The following is a 19,966-nucleotide window of genomic DNA, read 5'->3' as shown; positions in this document are numbered from 1 at the left end:
CCATGTCCTCCACATTGATTCTGCAAAGGTGCAGATCTTACAACACTTACATATTGTATTGTATGGAACAAGGTAAGCTTATAATAACTTATGCAAGTGGCCCAAAGCAAAGTGAAAGTACTCTTTGTACATATGTCTTCAATCCACATACCAATACCGCAGTACTCCCATACATAGCAGCATTGCGTTGCAGGTTTCTTAGCAAGAGCCTACTCCTTTGACACACCCACTGCAAAGCAGTACAGCCATGCATAGAAACATGTCAGCACTTACCTTTTCTGTCCACAGGTACATATCTGTTCAGTAATGAACCCAATCAAGTCAACTTTCTGTTACCTACTTCCAACCAGTGTCCACCATCTTATGGCCAAGGGCCCCGGCCATGCACACAAGGCAGTATGGGCTTTGCAAGCACAATACAAGATAGCACTCTGACTGCAAATATCCTCATATTCTCTCCAATGCACTCCCCAGCCCCAACGGAGTCTGCCTGCACTCACCAAAAAATGATAGTTGCCTCCACAACTGCCCACCAATAAACTGAGTACCTGCGTACAAATTCCTTCCATTTGCCAATGTCTAACTTCCCTCCCTAAAGCAAAGCTGTGCCCAAGCCATAGGCTCTTGGGTACATAGGCGGAGGGCTACTACCATGTAGCCACATACTTTTCCTGACTACCGGTACGTGTGGGTACAGGTACGTGTGGGTAGAGTAACGAAGTCACAACATGACATTCTCCAACCTACTTCCAACCAGTGGCCAAACTGTTACATTCAATAGCCCTGGCCATGCACACAATCCAGTGCACCTTTGCAGGCACAACAGACCGTCATGGCCCCAGCCATGCACACAAGCCATTAGGGGTTTTGCAGGCACAACACAACATAGCACTCCAACTGCAAATATCGTCATATTGTCAATGTCTAACTGCCCTGCGTAATGGAAGCCTGTACCCAAGGCCGAGGCTCTTCGGTACATAGGCAGAGGCATATGGCCTCCGCCTATGCACCCAATTGCACGATTGCATAGTCCTACTAAACACCCACTGGAAGGCAATAGAGGCATGCATGCTAACATTTCCCACGGAGCTTACCTGCCTACACATACGTATACCTACACTAAAGGAGCCAACCAAAGCCAACATTTGCACACCTACTTTCAACCAGTGTCACTGTTACGGCCAAGGGGCATTACCATGCACACAAGGCAGTAGGGCCTTTGGAGGCACAACACAACATAGTACACCGACTGCAAATATCCTCATATTATCTCCAAGGCACTCCCCATCCCCTATACAGTCTGCCTACAGTGACCAACATATGACAAGTCCCCTGTGCACCTAACCACCAATCCAGTGTATGTCAGTAGCTGCAGGAATGGTCCATATTGCAACAGTGTGCTGCCAAACAATCCTTCCTTTTCTCTGTGTTGTTAGGGTCTCCCTTGCAGCAACGGTGTGAGCAAACTCGCCCACCTACCTACTTCAAGTGCCTCAATGCTCTCCCTACGTCAAGTGCCTCACTGCTCTCCCATGCATACAGCCATTACATTACAGGGGTGGTGCCCAAGGCCTAGGCTATTTCTACATGGCATGGCCATGCAGTAAAAAGGCTACACCTTACCCAGACCCACTGCAAGCCAAGTCAAAGAAGCAGGTTAATATTTTGTCACAGACCCACCGCTGCAAAATAACGCAAACGCATAACGCAAACGCACGACGTCAACATAACCACCGGCAGCCGTAGCCTACAGCACAAAACATTGCCAATATCGTTGCTTCCCTCTCTTTCACCCAGCCGATCCTTTCCAATGCCTTTTGGCGCGCCACTATGCTCCGATACACAATGGCGGCATCTCCCAAAAACGACACACAGCACGCTTCCCTCCAGCCAACCACTGGCCGTGTCCACTGTTCACCGATAGCACGGCATGAGACATCGGTCCGTGGATCGAACAGGGAAATGGGTCCGCAGACATACATTTCAGCGTTTTGCAAGAATTACCAGTCCGATTTCAACTAAACATACAAAACCACGCTTTCTAGCCCAAGCCCACGCTCCTGCCGCAAATTTGGTGAAAATCCATCCAGCCGTTCAGGCTGTAGCGGTGCGCAAAGTTTTCCCCCATTCAGCCTATGAAAAAAACAAAAAATGGGGAAAAAAAAAATAATAATTTAAAACTAAAAAATAAATGTTGGGACCCCTATAACTTCCCCCTCCCCCCGCATGAAACCTCACCCAACTTGGCGAAAAGAAATTCAGAGCCGGCCATATACTTTTTTTGCAAAGTTTGGTGAGGATTCGTCCAGGGGGAGTGTAACGCTCACCTGATTCTCGCAGAGGCGCCGGTCATGACTGGGCGACTACCGTATCTTCAAAGGTGATGTGCAGCACCCGATTGGCTCTTTGGGCTGGACCTCTGTGCCCTGTATGCCTGACGTGCAGAGTAAGATGTCTGCAGATAGAAAATACGGGGTTAATGAACTGGGGTTATTGGGGTGTCCCTATCTCTTTCCTCTTCTCCTCTCCTGTAGACCCCCACAGGTTAACGCTCTCACCTTAGGTAAGTGAATGCCGAGCTCTCCATCTGCCTTGGGGCAGGGTGCTGTAGCCAGTTTCTTCACTGGATAGGTAGCGCAGGCCTCTTGACTTCAGAGGACTGCTGTCCGTCGTTTACTGCACGAACTGTAAGTTTCGAGTAACTCAAATGTCTTTAAAGTCTTTAATAATGATGTCTCTTGTTTTGCAGGGTTCCGGGGATGGCGGATGACGGGCTGAAGTGAGTTGAAGATGGAGCCCGTGTGATGAATAGAAGCGCCTGGAAGCACGTAAGTAAGCGCTTGTTGCCTGCTTCACGATGCGCTCTAACTGTCTTTTTATTTTGCAGGTACAAGTTCGGAGCGGCTGCAGGGTGCCGGGATACCCACTGGGTTAGATGTGGAAAGGAGTAATGGCACGCGAGTATTAAAGTTCCCCAATGTCTTTAAACGCACCTTGTTTTGTCTTTCAGATGCGAGATGCAGCGCCGACGGCCTCCGGAGCGTGCGAAGAGTTGGTAAGCTTTTGTCTTTCAGATGCCGGAATGCAGTGTGAAGACCTCCGGAGCGCACGAAGAGTAGGTAAGCCTTTGCCTTTCAGATGCCGGAATGCTAACCTGTTCTTTCTTGTCTTTATAGGTGTTGCTGAAGACTGGATTCAGGATGGTAAGCCTTTTTCCTTAGGCCCAGGACCGGATGCAGAAGACACGATGAGCGTTCTGCTGCAGAGGGTGCAGAATAACGCAAAGCAAGATTCATCCACCGGGTGTGGTTTAAATAGCCTCCTGTAGTGCTTAGGTGTCTCCTTCCACAGCCACGCCTAAGTAAGAAAAGAGTTCCTGGTAAAAAAAAGAGTTCCTGTCTTCCAGAAGAGTTCCAGTGTTCTGAATCTAGGGAGTGGCTCCAGCCCCACCCAACAGGAAAAGTAGTTCCAAACAGAAGAGGATCAGAGGCTCAACTGGCAGGCAAGTAAGCAGCATGGTCTGCTGCAGGTAAGTCCACCCAAGCATTATGAGCCCGGCGCTTCCAGCGCTGGGACTGGAAATATTTATGAGCCTGGTGCCACTGGCGCCAGGACTGGGTCCAAAAGGTCCCAATTGGGACTGGTTGGCACTCAGAACCTGGGTTATGGATCTGCTTCCAAGGGAGTTGGGAAAACCCTGACCTTTTGGAAGCAGAGATCATGACGGAGTCAAGTTATAAGCCGTCGAAAAAGTGCTCTTCCACAGAATTTAGCAACTTAACCATAACTACACGCCCGCTACCACAGGCCGTATGTATATATCTCCCTTTAAGTGACTGCGTTACGCAGTCACGTGATGTTGAGCCTATAAAGGCTGGATCCTACAGCGCATGCGCCAGTTGGAGCGGGGAACCCATTGAGACACGTACTGGAGTATTCATGTCGTTCTTCCAGTGCTCCAGGCCTTACCTGTACCAGGCCCACCACATTGGCGACAAGGCAGGTGATCCCGCACATGCACCGGCAGACCATTCCTCCCGGCACAGCGGCACAATCCAGCAACCTTGCGGCCCCCTCCTCCACCTCCTCTGCCATGCAGCCAGAGTCACGGCAGGCACCGGACACGTGGAGGTACCGGGAGCACATCACCCCACTTGCGGGGACTTCAAAAAAATAAATCTATCAATCCATGGACTCCGGATTGCTGCATCTACACGTGTGTAAGCACCAGGCCCTTTTCATTGCGTCTTGGTAGTGCACATGGTACCACGCTTCCTTTTCTTTGATATACTAGGTTATTTATAACACACTTAATACCCAGAGGTTTCTAAGTGTGGACCCGGGGATCGAACCTGTGTTGGTTCGTGTCATCTTGCTTCCAAGGCGAGCACGTTGCCGCTGAGCTATCCTCCCGAGACAACCCATCGTTGAGCACCACGTGTCAGCAGCATTCTGTGAGAGGTAATCCCCTACCCAGCAGCACGTGCTGCCACTGCCATTTTGGGTTGCAGGTCCTTGGAGGAGTGATTGTGCGCCATGGCGCCACATTTGACTTTGCCTGTGTATCCCTCGCCCAGGTGACCCCTGGGCCTTCTCCTGCAAAGGACCGCCACTGCAGTGCACCATGGGGAGAATGTGGCACATGCAGCTGCCAGACTACCACGCTCATCGGCGCACCTCGCCCCTTTACAAAATGTTGACATTAAAACCACCCCGTCGTTGCTGGGTCCCAGATGGATCGCATGGGTGAAGAGGCTGAACATGTTCTTCAATGCCACAGGAGAAGATGACGATGAGACAATGAAGTCCATAATGCTTTACTCGGCTGGCCCGGGTGTTCACAACATCTTTGAGACTCTGCAGCCCGCTGACAATTCTTTTGCTCTGGCCAAAGCAATTCCGTGAGAATACTTTGTGCGCATAGTGAGCGTGGACTATGAGAGAACACTCATGAGGACTGCTGTACAGCCGGAATCTCTCGATGTGCTTCTCAGCAGGCTACAGCGCATGTCAGTGGCATGTGCCTGGCCCGACGTGGAGCATGAGGTGCGCCAACAAGTCATACAGGGCTGCCTCGCGGTCAAGTTGCGGCACCAGATACTGCGTGAGCCCGGAATCATGCTCATGCGTATTCTAGAACTGGGGAGATCTCATGAACTAGCGGATGGCCGGGCAAACAAAATATGTTCCGGTGATGAAGGCTGGAGGATGCATGTGCAGTAGGGTGGAGGCAGTTTCAGAGAGGTGACAGGCACCAGCAGTGGAGCAGGAAAGAAGAAAAAGGGAGTGGGGGTATGGGGGGGGGGGGGCATAGATGACCCTGTGCAGCAACTGCAGTTATGACCTGCCCCATCTCAAAGACTGTCCGGCGAAGGGCCACATGTGCGGTCACTGTGGAATAGCAAACCATTTTGCGCACGTCTGCAGAGCGCCAGCGACACTCGAGAGGACAAGCGTCCACGAGGCCAGTGACGCAGAGATAGCAACGCAAGGTGGTCCAAGTGGAACAACCGACAGCGGAAGAGGACGAGCTCTAAGAACAGGAAGAAGATGAGGAGGATGTGTTCTTCATCTCGAGCAGGTCAGTGCTGCAAAGGTCAAAAGGGAGCCTGCCCAGGTGTGTGGTCCGTATTTGCGACTCCCCCGTCCCCGTACTGATCGACACTGGTTCCTCCGTGAGCATTATGGCGGAGGACCACTACATACAGTTGAACAACGCACCACCCATGAACAAGACAAAAAGGTGCAAATATTCATGGAGGAAAACACCCTTTGGCTCTGGAGGGCGTGTTCGTGGCCCGTGTCTGCCATGAAGACACATCAATCAGAGCCTGTTTTTTCATCACCAAGGCGAGCGAGGTGACCCGACTGGGGTGCGCCGCCACTGAGGCCTTGCGTATTGTAAACTTCATGTTTGGGGTGTACCACGAGGACGTCCAGACCCTGTGCGCCAGATATGCTAGTGTCTTCACCGGAATTGGGAAGCTGGTGGGTGACCTAGTGCGGTTGCATATCGACAACACAGTCCAACCTGTCATGCTGAAGCATCGCGCCATTTCACCCGAAAGACCACGTAGAACAAGAGCTCAACAATCTGGTCAGATTGGACATTATTGAAAAGGTAGATGGACCAACTCCATGGATTTCACCCATCGTAATTGCAAGAAAGCCCAAACAACCGGAGGCCATACGCATCTGTGTGAACATGCACCAGGCGAACAGAGCGATTGGTTGGGAGCAACACATCACACCCACCCTGGATGACATCCTGCCAGACCTCCAGGGTGCATGCTACTTTCCAAGTTGGACCTCTGTGCCAGATAACCATTCGCTCGTGCTGGATTCCGGAATCGGGCTACATCACAACATTCAGCACACACAAAGGCCTGTACAGGTACAAGCGCCTGCATTTTGGGATATCGTCAGCCACAGATGTCTTCCAGAACACCCTCAGAGGGGTGCTTGCTGGCCTCAAGGGGGCGATAAAACATCAGCAACATCATGGTCCATGTAGAGTCTGAACAAGAACATCTGGAGAGACTCGAGAATGTCCTGCAGCACATCCAACACCTAGGTCTCACCCTACACCAGGAGAAGTAAGCACTCATGCAGAGGAAGATCCAATTTTTCAGGTGTGTGTTCCAGGAGGGTGACATTTTCCCAGACCCAGCGTTGGTAAAGGACATACGGGAAGTCTGTGCCCTGGTGAACATGTTGGAGGTGCGTAGCTTCCTAGGGATGGCCACATACTGTGGCAGGTTCATACGGAACCTGCCCACCCTCGCCGAGCCACTCCGGAGCCTCACGAAAAAGAAATGTGCGTGGAAGTGGACAGCGCTTGATCAAAGCCCGTTTAACTGCAGAAGACACAATGGCGTTTTTTGACACACAGAAGAGGTCAGAGATCACAGTTGACGGTAGACTTTTGGTTTAGGAGCTGTGCTTATGCAGTTGGACGAGACGAGAACGGGTCGAACCGACCAGTGGCAATCGCCAGCTGGACGCTGTCGGCTACCGAGTAAAAGGTATTCAAAAATTGAGAGGGAAGCTCTGGCGGTACTATGGGGGATGCAGAAATTCCCACTTGTACCATCTACAGCAAACCTGTAAAAGGTTGTTACCGACCACAAGCCGCCCGATACCGATCATGACTGGCTCCTCCTCCAAGCCGTTGGCAAAGATCGAAAAGTGGCTGCTCGCTCTACAGGAGTACGACATTGAGCTGACATTTTGCCCGGGGAACACCCACCCTGCAGACTACCAGTCACGCCACCCCAGTTGTGAGAACGAGAATAGGCGGAAACAGGAGTCCCCGTACAGTTTAGCAGAATCAATGACCCCCGCCTCCATGTCAATTGATGACATTAGAAAGGCTTCAGCCGAGGACGAATGCTTCAAGATTCTCCAGGCCGGCGGAACAAAGGGCGAGTGGCGGAGAGTCCGCGAAAAGCTCGATGCACGGACCACTAAGGCGAAAAAGGAGCTAGAGCATTTGTGGAGAGTGAGGGGTGAACTCACGTTCATGGAAGAAGGCCTAGTGCTAAGAGGCTCGAATATGGTGATTCCTGCCAGCCTCATAGGCCGATCGTTGGAATTGGCACACAAAAGTCACCAGGAGGTAGCCAAGACCAAGGTGTGGCTCCGCATGAAAGTGTGGTTTCCGGGCCTAGAGGAGCAGGTGGAGGACTTAATCCGCAACTGTGTGTGGTGCCATGCGGCGCTGCCACACCGACGAGAGCCCTGTATTGAGTTGATGGAGAGGAGCTGCGTGCCATGGGGCACTATACACATGGACTTCGAGTCGTCCTGCAGGGACAAACATTTTGTGGTGCTCCATCAGTGGTCAGGGTACCCTGAGGTAGAGTTCATTGACTCCACGCCCCTGGAGGACGCAATAGCAGAATTGGAGATAGTTTTTGCCACGCATGGACTCCCAATGGAAATATGCTCCGACAATGGGCCATTAGAGGATTTGCGGAATACCTGCGAGGCCACAGCATCGCTCACCAAAAGATCACGCCGCTGTGGCTGAGGGCAAACATGGAGGACGAAAGACTGATGCGTACACTGTAAAAAGTCTTCCAGATATCCCACAGACAAGGGGAGTGCGGGAAGCGTGCCCTGCACCAATTCTTGGCCGAGTATCGTGCAACCCCCCCATTACTCCACTGAGGTATCCCCGGTTGAAGTACTTTTCCAACGATGCCAGCGAGGACATCTGCCAGATCACACCACGAACACCCGTAATCATTGAATGATGCAGTATCGAGGGAAGAAGAGCAGACAAGAGTGAGAACGATCAGAGGGATCTGAATGATCGCCTTGAGATGGGTGACCGGGTGCTGGTGAGAACAAGAAATGTGCGCGGGAAATTGTCTTTGCCCCACAAGCCGATTCCACTCAGGGTGATGGATACTAAAGGATCGAAGGTGACAGCATCGGATGGCAACACAACGGTGACAAGGAACCCCTGCTTCTTCAGGAAGATGGGACAGCTTCAGAGTCATGTCCAAAACAATGCCGAAGGACCGAGCCCATACGGAGGTGGCAAACCCTCAACAGCGAGAGAGAAGGGACGAGCCATAAGGTCAAGCATCCAGCAGTGGGGAAGACAGCCCGACCAAGGAGGAGGCTTGACCTCAGCTGAGGACGATCCTGGAGGGGAGAGGCGTTATCCCATACGAGAGCGCCGCCAGCAACCCAGCTACCTGCGTGACGTTGAAGTAGATCTCCCCCGACGCCACCCTTTGGTGCAGTTATTCAGTTGGTATTGTTGAACTGAACTACCTGTGTTTGAACTTTATTTACCTGTGTTACAGTTTTGTGTTGTGCAACTAGTGCCTGCTTTCTGCGTTTTGTTTGAAAAATATGAAAAGGGAGGAGTGTGGTGTACCCCTTTAAGTGACCGCGTTACACAGTCACTAGATGTTGAGCCAATAAAGGCGAGCCCCTTCGGCGCACAAGTCTGTCGGAGCAGGGGAACCCATTGAGACACGTACTGGTGTCCGTGTCATTCTTACAGCGCTCCGGCCCGACCTAGACCAGGCCCCCCACATATAGGTTGTTTGAAATACGTGATTGTTATATTGCATACAAAGTACACTATTGTGCTAAGACCCATGTGACCCAAATAAATACATTTTTAAAAAGTGTTTGCCCTTCATTAATTGTGGAATTAGACAATTGGTACTTCATTCTGGTGAGGTCACTTCCTGTTATAGGTGTTGGTCATGTGGAGTCATTTCCTGTGATGTCACTGAATATGCAAATACACGCAACAATTTTGCAAAACAGTTTTTGAACTTCAAAAACAACAGCTTCATAAAACGGACATAAATTCGAGTGCTACATCTTTAAGCTAATATAAAATACCCCATGAAACATCGCCCCTCCGCCAAGCCACGCCAGATAAGCACACCGCAACACTGCTAAATCAACTCGCCAACAAGCCATGTCTGTCCCTGTTGGGTCGTACCTTTCGTGAAGACTAGCACGTTAAACTGGTGATTTCCTACCTCGGACAAAGCTTTACAAGTGACAAATGCAAAAACATTGAAAGCAGCGAATGTATTTTACGGGAGGTGGCGTTCAGAGGTAATAGTTTAATAACTCATTTTTAAAGCATCTATGAAAACGTGGCGGCCATCTTGGCAGAGTGATGTCCAATGAGAGGCACATTGTGCTAGCCATAAACGTAATAAATAAACTTCAAGTCTAAAATTAACTAGTTATTCCAACATTGCGTCAATTGTATTAGCAGGAAGCCGATTGAGCGATGTTTCGATGAACTGTTTCAGAATGAGAAACTACCCAAATGCTTAAAGTTGAAACGTAATGGCTTTCTTGCACGCTTTATTCCTTAACTCAAGACATAACTGTTGCAAGGTGGCTGCCTGGTTAGAGACCTTCGCGGAATCCTCTTGAATACACACACCAAGATTTTCATGCAAACCACTATATAGCCCCTAAAATATACCCTTTTAAGATGGCCGATACGTTGGCGCCCTCGCTTTGACAGTGGTAGTTCTTGGATTAAGCGTCTGATGCTAAATCTGCGTACAAAATTAGAGATCAGATCACACCGCCGCACTTAACACATTTGTACGTGGCTTCTTACCTGCTCAGCGGTCAGTGGTTTACTACTCCCATTTGTTGCCATCTTTGGTCCTCCGAAACAACTACTCTATAGTGCTGTAGCTATAAATATATGTGTCTGTGGGACGAATGAACGCTAACCCGTGTTTCTTCAAGCAACGCTCCTAACGTCACTTCCGACAGTCAGCAAACCCCCCCCCCTATCCTTTACTCTCCTGTCAGTGCAGCTCAAAAGCGAATGAAATTCCAGTGAGTAGACGAGGAGGTGTTTCTCCCACCATTGTGTAAAACTACTGCTATCACATGACTGCAGAAAAACCTGCAAGTGCTAGTAACAAGCATGCCTGTCGGGGGCTTTATGTTGTCTACTGGGGCTCCTTTAGGAAACTAGCCAGCGAGGCTGTGCCAACGCCCACCTTTCTCGCGGAAGGTGTTTATTCGTTGGAGTGTCCACTGTCCTGCGTTTCTGCCTGGTATTGCTTGCTGTCCACAACTAGAGGTCAAATATAAATCTATTGACTGCATCCGCTTTTGTAAAGCCAGGGAAACGATTGTTTGACGCGTATCTTGTCGCCTGTGATATATTGTATTACATTGATGGAGCCATTCGTTTTTAATTGCGTGTACTGAAATACATTGCCTATGCTCGTACAGACAGATAGTTTGGGACTGGTGGTACCTTAATCGTTAAATTGCACACCAGCCGTTATTCCAGTTTTGTGACTAACGGGCAGTATTTTCAGGGGAGTGGGTGTCCGTAATAAGTTACACATATGGGCTATGGTTAGGAGGGGGAGAGGGAGAGTAGTGTATAAGCATGGAAAAAGAAGGTAGCAAGACCTATGTACTTCCATGCCGCACTCCCACAATACCACTAGAGTCTAGCACCGTTGCAGCTGGTGAATTTGTAAAATAGAGTGGTTTAAATGTTTTTCCTGAATTGAATCGAGCAAGAACATCAGAACAAATGCGGTAAGGTTTGGCCCTGCACTTCACCATACCCATTTTAAAAAATTGGGTTGAAATCATGCATTTCACAGTAACAATTTTAGAAATAAATTGTGTAACAATGTTTACACTATGGTCTGCAGGGCACACATGTAACACTCCCAATACATGCCAGGTCACCAACAGTACAAAGGAAATGTATCAGGTATTGATTCTGTTTCTCCCCTCAGAAAAAGGTGGAGGCCTCTTTCAGCATTGCCTCTCGATGCCAGAGTTGCCGCTGTAAGACCTATTCATGCTGGTAGTGCCCAAAAAGGCCTGTCCCAACAATATATGCCCACACTGCACCATTTCATGCTGCTATAGTTCAAATCAAATCTTGCAGTCTACCTTAATGCATACCCACGCTGACCCCAGTTCCGCATCATGTTGCTCTCAGTGCCCATATACTGAGCTTTTGCCCTAGATACACCCACACATACATATGTACACATAAACACATTCATGCACACATGTAGCCTGTGGCCCATATTGGGCATGGGTACTTGGGTCTGCATGCTTGTTCTGTGAGGGACATATAGAAATTAAGACAGACACAAGGGTGTAGGAATAAACACTTTATGTAGTGTTTGTGTTGATGACAGTTACCTGGATTGTATTTTATCTTATTGCTTATGGAACAAGCCTATCTCAAGGGCAGCAGATTGCTTTTGGGCTTGGCATTTTTTGTACAGTAATGCAAAACTGTTGGTTGCGGAAGAGATGGATTTTTTATGCCTTTGATAGTTATTGTTGAAAGAACCTTGTTTTTAGTGTTTTGCGGAGCTGGAGGGTGGTAGTAGCATATGAAGCCTCTACCAGGATTGAGTTCCAGATGGTCATGGTGTGGCTTGAGAAGGACTGTTTGTGAGTCTTCTCTTTGTTGGCTAGATTTGATTCCAACCTTTTGATAGTTTTGCAACATGAGGTGTTAGAGCCTCCATAGGTGCAGAGTTTAGCCGCCAAGTATGTTGGTGTTCCGTTTGAGGATGTTTTGTTGGTGATACATGCAGTTTTGCATATGATCCTGGCGGGGAGGGGGAGCCACTGAAGCGTGCCCAGTGTTGGAGAGTGTGCGGATGGGCATCTAATCACCTTAACTCAAAGCAGGCCCACCACTTAAGCAAGTGCATGTTTGTATGTTATACAATCAGCCAGGAGGGGCTAGATGATTCTATAGAGTGAAACTAACCATAATCTCCCTGAACCACACAAGTTGACACATTAATATACATTTTTGCAACAGTCAAAACGCTCCCATATATTTTTTACAACCCCCACACCCCACACATGATTGGTCAAAACCTATACAAAAGAAATCCAATCTTTCTCCAATTCCCCCGTTCTCATTGGTCACAATTATCTTAACTATCATCTTCAGCTCATGTGTACAGCACACCCTCTTTTAGGATTTTGCCTGCGGTAGGTCATGACGCCATCACACAGTTACACATTCACATACAAACATAATTCCTCCTAACCTCGGACGTAATTGCACATGGTTTGCAAGGGTACATCAACAATATGGGAAGGGGAAGAATAAACAGGTGCCCCTTGAACTGGTGATAATCATCTCATCCACCCGACTTGCTGGCCTCCTCATAATACTCTAATCTAAACGACTACCAATTCAACACACATGGCCTCCGGTCACATCCTGAGAAAAGAATTGAAACCCATGAATTATCGGTCCACTCTGGCATCAGGCGTCCCTTCACATCAGGTTTATTGCTGGTCAAAAGCAAAATGGCCGGATTTCCCTGAACAATAAATAAGAAGCTCCCATGCACTGAAAGATTGCATCTTCTTTCCGTGAAACTGCCAAGCCATAAACCCCCCGGCCGCTATGTTTAATGTCACGGTTGCTCATTACCTTTCCTTCAGCCTCCAAACCCTGCAAAACCATTTTTTTCCGATCCCTCAGAATTCACCTCGCAAACCCTGACTGCAGAGTTTAACCAATTTATGAAAAGAGCTCAGTGAATATAGATTTGTAAATTCCCCATGTATGTATATCAGTGCCTGCATGTTTAATAACTACTGTCTTCTTCACAATGGGTTCTTCGTGACAATTCCCCTTCCTCGCATGTGCATTCTGAAGCTCTTCGCTTCATGGTACACCATACCCAGATTGTATTTATATTTAATTGCTGATTATGACTTTTATCTTGCTGCGCCTGTGCAAATCTTAAATGTATCAACTTAAACACAAAGTAACACTTAAAGTATCACGTGACCCATTCTCATGAACTATTCTGGATACAAATAAAATTGCGACATCGCGCCAACTTCGCCGCTTCCCCAGTCACAAATATAGCATGCGCAACGTGAACCCCTCTTTCTCATTGGGATTTTCCCTGGCACCCCAACATCCCCCCCTTTAGTTAATACTTTAACTAATAAACCAAATTATTGTTCTTTAAAACCACCTTCTCAGGGGTAAAGGGGAAGCCCTACAATCATCTCTCACATTGGTCCCAATATAGGCATACTCCTCCGCTGAACAACCCTAACTCGTCCCTCCACCATTTCTGCAATCTATCCGTAGCTCCAAACAATTATCTTAACTTGGTGGAGGACACAAGACAGCTTCCGCCTGAGTACCCATGTGATATGAAATGGTAGTAGTTCTAGCTTTTTGGACAGGGTCACAGTATCATGGCAGCTGCTTTCTGTATCTGGGCAGAACAGCATCATAAGAACATTTGGCAAGAACATAAGATAACAAAGAAAAAGACAAAAATGGGCATTAACCTTTGACGGCTAGGCTCATCCAAGACAGCACCTGAGAAAAAAAAGAGTCAAACCAAGCATCATTTGTGATTCCTGCCTACTTCTCCATGACCACCCTAAACTTGTGCAAAGCGGTAATAGTCTGGGTCATGGCCCCATTTTCTGTATCATTAGGAGGCACAAACATGCAGCAAGTGCTCCCAATCTTCTGACAGACCCCTCTCTCCATAGCTGTTAGGAGGTCGAGGATATACCTATTCTGCAAGGGAATGAGTCTCCGGGCACGCAGAAAGCTAATTCTGAGTTTGTTTGTTTATTTATTTGTATTGCGCACCAGACCCGAAGGTAACAGGGCGCAGACATTTACAAGAAAGTTTGCAGCTTAGGTTACAGGAATAAATACACAAGGTAGGAATATTACAAGGTAGGAATATTACAAGAACACTAAGTCTAAGACCTAGGAACAGCAAATGAAGAATTTATGTACAAGATATTGAAGGTGGCTAGTGATCAGTAGTCTTAAGCCAGTTGATGCAGCTATGTCTAAAGCTCTGGTATGATTGATCAGCTCGGAGGGAGGGTGGCAGGCAGTTCCAAAGCTGGGCTGCTTTGACAGGAAATCTGCTGCCCCCCACCTTTGATAGTTTAAACCTGGGAATGGTGAGGCAGTTATTATTGATAAATCTGGAGGGTATAGAAGAGGTCCTTCTGTGGAATATTTCAGAGAGATAACTAGGAGCAGCATTATTCAATGATTTGTAAGTAAGCAAGGCAGTTTTTAGTTGGATTTTGTCATTAGTGGAGAGCCAATTGCTTTGACGCCTTATCTCAGATATGTGTTCTCTCCTGGCTACGCAGAGGGCCGCTCGAAGGGCTTTATTTTGGAGGGTTAGGATTCTCCTGATAATGTATTTTTTGGATCCAATATGAAGCGTGTTGCAATAATCTAACCTGGACAGAATGAGGGCTCTGGCCAGGATGATGCAACTGTTGTTAGAGAGGAAAGGTTTGCCAGTTCTGATAAGTTTACAAGTATAGGCGGTGGCAGAGGCCATGACATTAACTTGTTTAGTGAAGGAGATCGTGGAGTCAAGGTAGAAGCCAAGGGTCTTTACCTCATTGGCTACTTTGATGAGGTTTCCATCAATTATGAAGGAGGTGTATTCGAGGCCTACTTTATTAAGATTCGTGGGGGGTACCCAAGATGATAAGCTCTGTTTTATCATCATTCAGGCATAGACCGTGCGTAGCCATCAAAGCCTGGATGATGAGATAAACTCTATACACTAAGGCCAAATCCTTACCATAATCCCCAGAAAGTGGGAGGAGGGTCTGAGTATCATCTGCATAATTAGTGTAGGTGATACCAAGATGATCCAGATAATTGAAAAGCGGCTTAACGAATATCTTATACAAAGTGGGAGAGATGTAAGAGCCCTGGGGCACTCCACATCTTATCAGAATAGTGTGTGTGCTGCTCCTGGGGAGAAGACCCTCATGGTCCTGTCACTTAAGAATGACTCTATCCAGGGGGGCGTGGCCAGCAGCGCGATGAGACAGATGTGAGTCTCCGTCGCTCCTGCGGCCGCAGCCTAAAATCCTGATGAAATTGCCTGTTTTAACTTCTGCACAGCTTCTGCACACCCTTTCCGGGTAAAGAACATCCTGAGGCTCAAACAGACCGTAGCACGACGGAAAACGGACGCTGGAAAGGGGCGAGCAGTGTGAGAAAGCCGGCGCCGGGGATGACTCATATGTCCCCCAAGATGGCCGCCTAAGCGAAGCCAACCTACGTGCGACACACGAAGAACAAAGCGGCACTGTGGGGTTATCCGGACCGGCTCGGCGCTTGCAGAGTGGAAGGGTCAGCGGCTCTCAAACAACATCACCGGCAGACGCAGGGAAAACAACGGGAGGGCGGGGCGGGACCCTCCTGTGGACCTGGGGTGGCCACTGCCTGGGAGGCTGAGCAAACGTGTCTCGAGGTGGGTGCCTCCGGGCGGCGCGCTGGGTCCAGGCGACGCCGTGAAGAAGATGGACAGGAGGGATCTGGTCCTGTGGAGCCTCGCGCTGCCCTTGCCCCACTGCGGCTCTCCCGATCACAGGGGCACCGCAGACGTGTGAAACGGAGGGGGGGAAGAGCCGCCAGACGTCCGCTCCGGTGAGGGCCCCTCGGCGATCCAGGCAATGCGACCGTCGGCGGCCCCCAAGCAACAAGTCAACCCATACTGGGGGAGCCGTCCAGGGGTGCAATCCCGCGCACAGCCGGTGCGGGTGTTGCCGCAAGCAGAAGGCCGGCGGTTCACGGCAATGGATGCCCTCCAGCCGGGACTTAACCCACCCCGAGGGAGGTAGCTGGCTACACACCCTCTTGCAAAATCTGCACAAACCCTGTTCCGTACATCAGACCGGAGGACTTGCGGTGCAACGCGTCAATGGCGCACGATAAGCCTGGTGCCAGTGACCCTTCCCACAACCAACATCCATCCACCCTGGAGAGCCCATCCAGCCGAGCAGCTGCCTGCACAGCCGGTGCAAATACCGCCCTGTACAAACGACCGAGGGACAGGAGGCACATCACATGCTGCACCTGGAGTCGGTGCATTATCCCCACCCACAAACGGACCCACCTGAGGGGGACCATCGTAATTGAATGCCCGCCCGGCAATGCCAGCACCCACACTACCCTGGGCAAAAGCAGATGGACCTGTGGTCCCGTGCCGCACTAACGCACATCACACCAATGGCTGGGATACTCGCTGACCTGACAAGAACACAAGGGAAAGAGTCGGTGTGACCCTGGTCCGGAAACAGGTTAGTGGCAAAGCAGCGGTACCCAAAAGACCTACCTCACAGCGCACAACCTAAAATAGAACCCTAACTAGCCCGGACACTACAACAACCCCCATCAACCATCAAGGGTAAGGGGAAACGGGCGAGAACATGCAGCAATACCCCCGCACCCAGCGGGCAAACGACAACCGAGCTGCCTACTCCTCACTGCGGTCGCAGACAGTTCTGCATGCCCCAGCAAAACGGGAATACCGCTTGCGGGCTGAGGTACCATAAAGCAGGACACAGATAACTAAGAGACCTCGGATCAAAACGCACTGCTCCCCAGTCAGTAGGGGTAGTGAACAATACAACAGAACCGCACCGGCCCAGCGGCAAGACCCGGCAGTAAGCATGGGAAAGATAAACTGAAGAAACCCCCCGCACAAAACAGAATAGACCAGTACACAGTACCCCCGATGCAAACCCATGAGCTCCGAACACTGACCCCCATGGAAGTAGAGCCTGAACACATGCTCTCCCTAAAGGACGTCATGGCCGCCATAGCAGAATCCCGTACATCAATAGAACAGAAGATGGATGGGATAAGTCTGGACGTATCCCTCCTCAGACATGACTTACAAAAACTAGCAGCACGCAGAGGAGAGGCTGAACAACGCATCTCAAACGCAGAGGATGGCTTACACAGTATGCAACAGCAACTTCAAAGCATTACAGCCAAACTCAAAACTCTGGAAGACAGAATTGAGGAGGGAGAAGGGAGATCCAGGCGTAATAATGTGCGTATAATCGGCATACCAGAAAAAACAGAAGGCCAACGCATGGAACTCTTTCTTGAACTCACGGATCTGTTCAAACTGGACTTCTTCTCTAAGTTTTTTTCCATTTAAAGAGCACATCGCTTGCCTACGGGAAGGCCAGTGCCTGGCGCCCCTCCACGTACCGTAATAGCAAGGCTCCTGAACTATAGAGACCTGGATGCATTACTACAGCGGGCACGCGCTAAGGGCACAATCACCTTCCATGGCTCCAGAGTTGCCTTCTTCCCCGACTACACAAGGGAAGTACAGAAAGCCAGACAATCTTACGACCAGCTCAAAAGGCAACTACATACAATGGGAGTTTAACATGGCCGGCTCTTCCCCGCCCAGCTCAAAATTCACCACAAAGGAACCTCAGTCCATTTCAACGACCCCAAGGAAGCATGGCGCTGGGCCGAGCAACACATAGGAGGGGACTGGTCGACACCTCAAAGCAATGGGGGCAGAAACCCCAGACAGCCAGCTAACCAGCGATTGATTCCACCACAGGCACCAGCGCAAAACCTACCAGAAGATAACGGCGGCTGAGCCCCGTCTTGGTCTGGGGGGGGGGCCCACGCCTAGCAGTGAGTAGAAGACTAAGATACCCAAAGTCCCGTAGAGTGATCTGCCACCCCACAAAAGGCATGACATGCTTTCACAAAGCGGCTACACGGAGACCACCCGCCCCTTCCCTCCTCCCCCATTTCCCTCTTCTTATTTTCTCTGTGCCTGTTTTTCCCTTTTCCTCCTATCACAGCACGAAAGGTAGCCTCCCCCAGCCCCTCACCATAGGAGGCAGCTATCTGAGCTACAGTTAGTTCAGTGCATGTAAGTTGTCCAGTTGACAGCTAAAAGTTTTGAGGTTTGGGCGACCGATGCTTCTAGTTGGGAGGAGTATAGGGTGGGGGGATATGGGTTTGTTTAGTTTGGTTGGGAAATGGATTTGTCAAGCACAACTCACACCAGCGCCATACAAGAGGGCCACAGCACACAAACACGGCTCAGCGAAACTTGTTAGGCCACCTTCCCTAGCACACACGTCTCCTACCACAAAAGGTAATGGCACCACGTAGCACCACCAATGGCAGCCCCAGAACCCTCAAGTTCATGACATGGAACGTTAACAGCCTCGGTAACAGGGCCAAACGCTGACTTGTCACGCAATACCTAAATAGACACACCCCGGACATAGTATTCCGGACCGAAACCCACCTGGCAGGTACAAACTAATTATAGACTTGCATTACATGCAGGCTTTACCATGGGTTCCCGAGGTGTCATAATACTAGTACACAAGATGCTCCCCTTCCATCTTAATACTGTCACCCATGATACGGGTGGCAGATACGTATACGCGACGGGGACACTCTGGGAACAATCCATTGCGATGCTGGCGATTTATACACCACCCACTTTACTATATTCGCTACTCGCTGACATTTCCCCACTGATCACAGAGGACACGTCCAACATCTTGGTTATGGGAGGCGACTTTAACGAAGTCATGAACGCTGTATACACCGATCACACCAACGAGGTAGGAATCCCAGCATCCCTACTAAACTTGCCACATTTACAAATGCCCTGGGCATGCTGGACGCATGGAGAGATCTCCATCCCAATGACAGAGAATATTCTTTTCACTCCGGGGCACACGCCTCTCTCTCTAGTGCGTCAACTGACATACACAAAGTACACAAGGCATACCTACTTCCCAGAGGAATCTCTGATCACTCCCCACTGGTACTAACACTTACTACATCCAGGCCAACCCCCCCGCCCTGTTGGCGTCTTAACAACTACTATTTGGGTATTCCAGAACTAGTGGACAAACTCCAAGGAACGACCAAATCATACTTTGAACAAAGTCAGCATCGGACCCTGGGGTGCTATTGCAGGCGTACAATGAAATACTCAGAGGTGAAATCATCTCATGGACTACTGCATTAAAAAAAAAACACCTTGCAAAGATACACGAGGCAGAACAGCAGATGAAACAAGCAGAGGAGACACACATAGCTCAAAACACGTCCAATACGAACTGCGCTCTACTAATAGCACAGAAACACCTGCAGAACATAGCCTTAGATAATACGAGACAAGCACATAGAATGATGCGGGCGAGAATATACGAAACAGGGGATAACGCCAGTAAAATACTGGCGTGGTTAGAAAGCAGAGAGCAGGGCAACAACCAAGTCAGGAAACTTGAGACAGGAGCGCCAAATCCACTAGTGTCAGACCAAGACATAGCGGGGGGATTTGAGGCCTATTACGCCGATTTGTATAAAACACCCACCATCCCCATGGACGCCTCGATTCTGGAGGACCTGACTCTTCCCACTTTAGACAGGGCGCAACAGGACCTACTAGAAAAGGAAATCACAGAAGAGGAGGTGCTGGGTGCCATATCTGGACTACCCTCCGGCAAGTCTCTGGGACCAGACAGCTTCTCGGTTGAACTATGGCGGAGAGTGGGGACGAACGTAATCGCCCCGTACCTACTCCGCATGTAACAACACGCACAGGACCAGGGTTCCCTCTCCCGGACCTAA

At 49.5% G+C, this 19,966-nt stretch overlaps 2 protein-coding genes across 5 annotated transcripts in view; one reads left to right on the top strand and one right to left on the bottom strand.

Annotated features, from left to right (window-relative positions):
- The window catches only part of PFDN2 (prefoldin subunit 2), a 111,183-nt gene extending 100,928 nt beyond the window's left edge, over positions 1 to 10,255 (bottom strand). Inside the window, exon 1 of one of the 2 annotated variants that reach the window (XM_069607189.1) lies at positions 10,118 to 10,255. In XM_069607189.1, coding sequence (XP_069463290.1) covers positions 10,118 to 10,159 — 42 coding nt within the window. In that variant the 5' untranslated portion in view covers positions 10,160 to 10,255. Of the gene's footprint in view, positions 1 to 9,372; positions 9,455 to 10,117 lie in introns of those variants that run through there. The other variant, XM_069607188.1, reaches the window with a different exon arrangement.
- Positions 10,246 to 19,966, top strand: part of NIT1 (nitrilase 1) — a 696,241-nt gene continuing 686,520 nt past the window's right edge. Inside the window, exon 1 of one of the 3 annotated variants that reach the window (XM_069607184.1) lies at positions 10,246 to 10,344. In XM_069607184.1, coding sequence (XP_069463285.1) covers positions 10,334 to 10,344 — 11 coding nt within the window. In that variant the 5' untranslated portion in view covers positions 10,246 to 10,333. Of the gene's footprint in view, positions 10,345 to 10,406; positions 10,595 to 19,966 lie in introns of those variants that run through there. The other 2 variants (XM_069607185.1, XM_069607186.1) reach the window with 2 other exon arrangements.

The sequence above is a fragment of the Ambystoma mexicanum genome, chromosome 1p (assembly GCF_040938575.1).
Source record: "Ambystoma mexicanum isolate Mex_15411 chromosome 1p, UKY_AmexF1_1, whole genome shotgun sequence".
NCBI classification, from domain to species: Eukaryota; Metazoa; Chordata; class Amphibia; order Caudata; family Ambystomatidae; genus Ambystoma; species Ambystoma mexicanum.
This window is presented reverse-complemented; position numbering and strand designations above follow the sequence as displayed.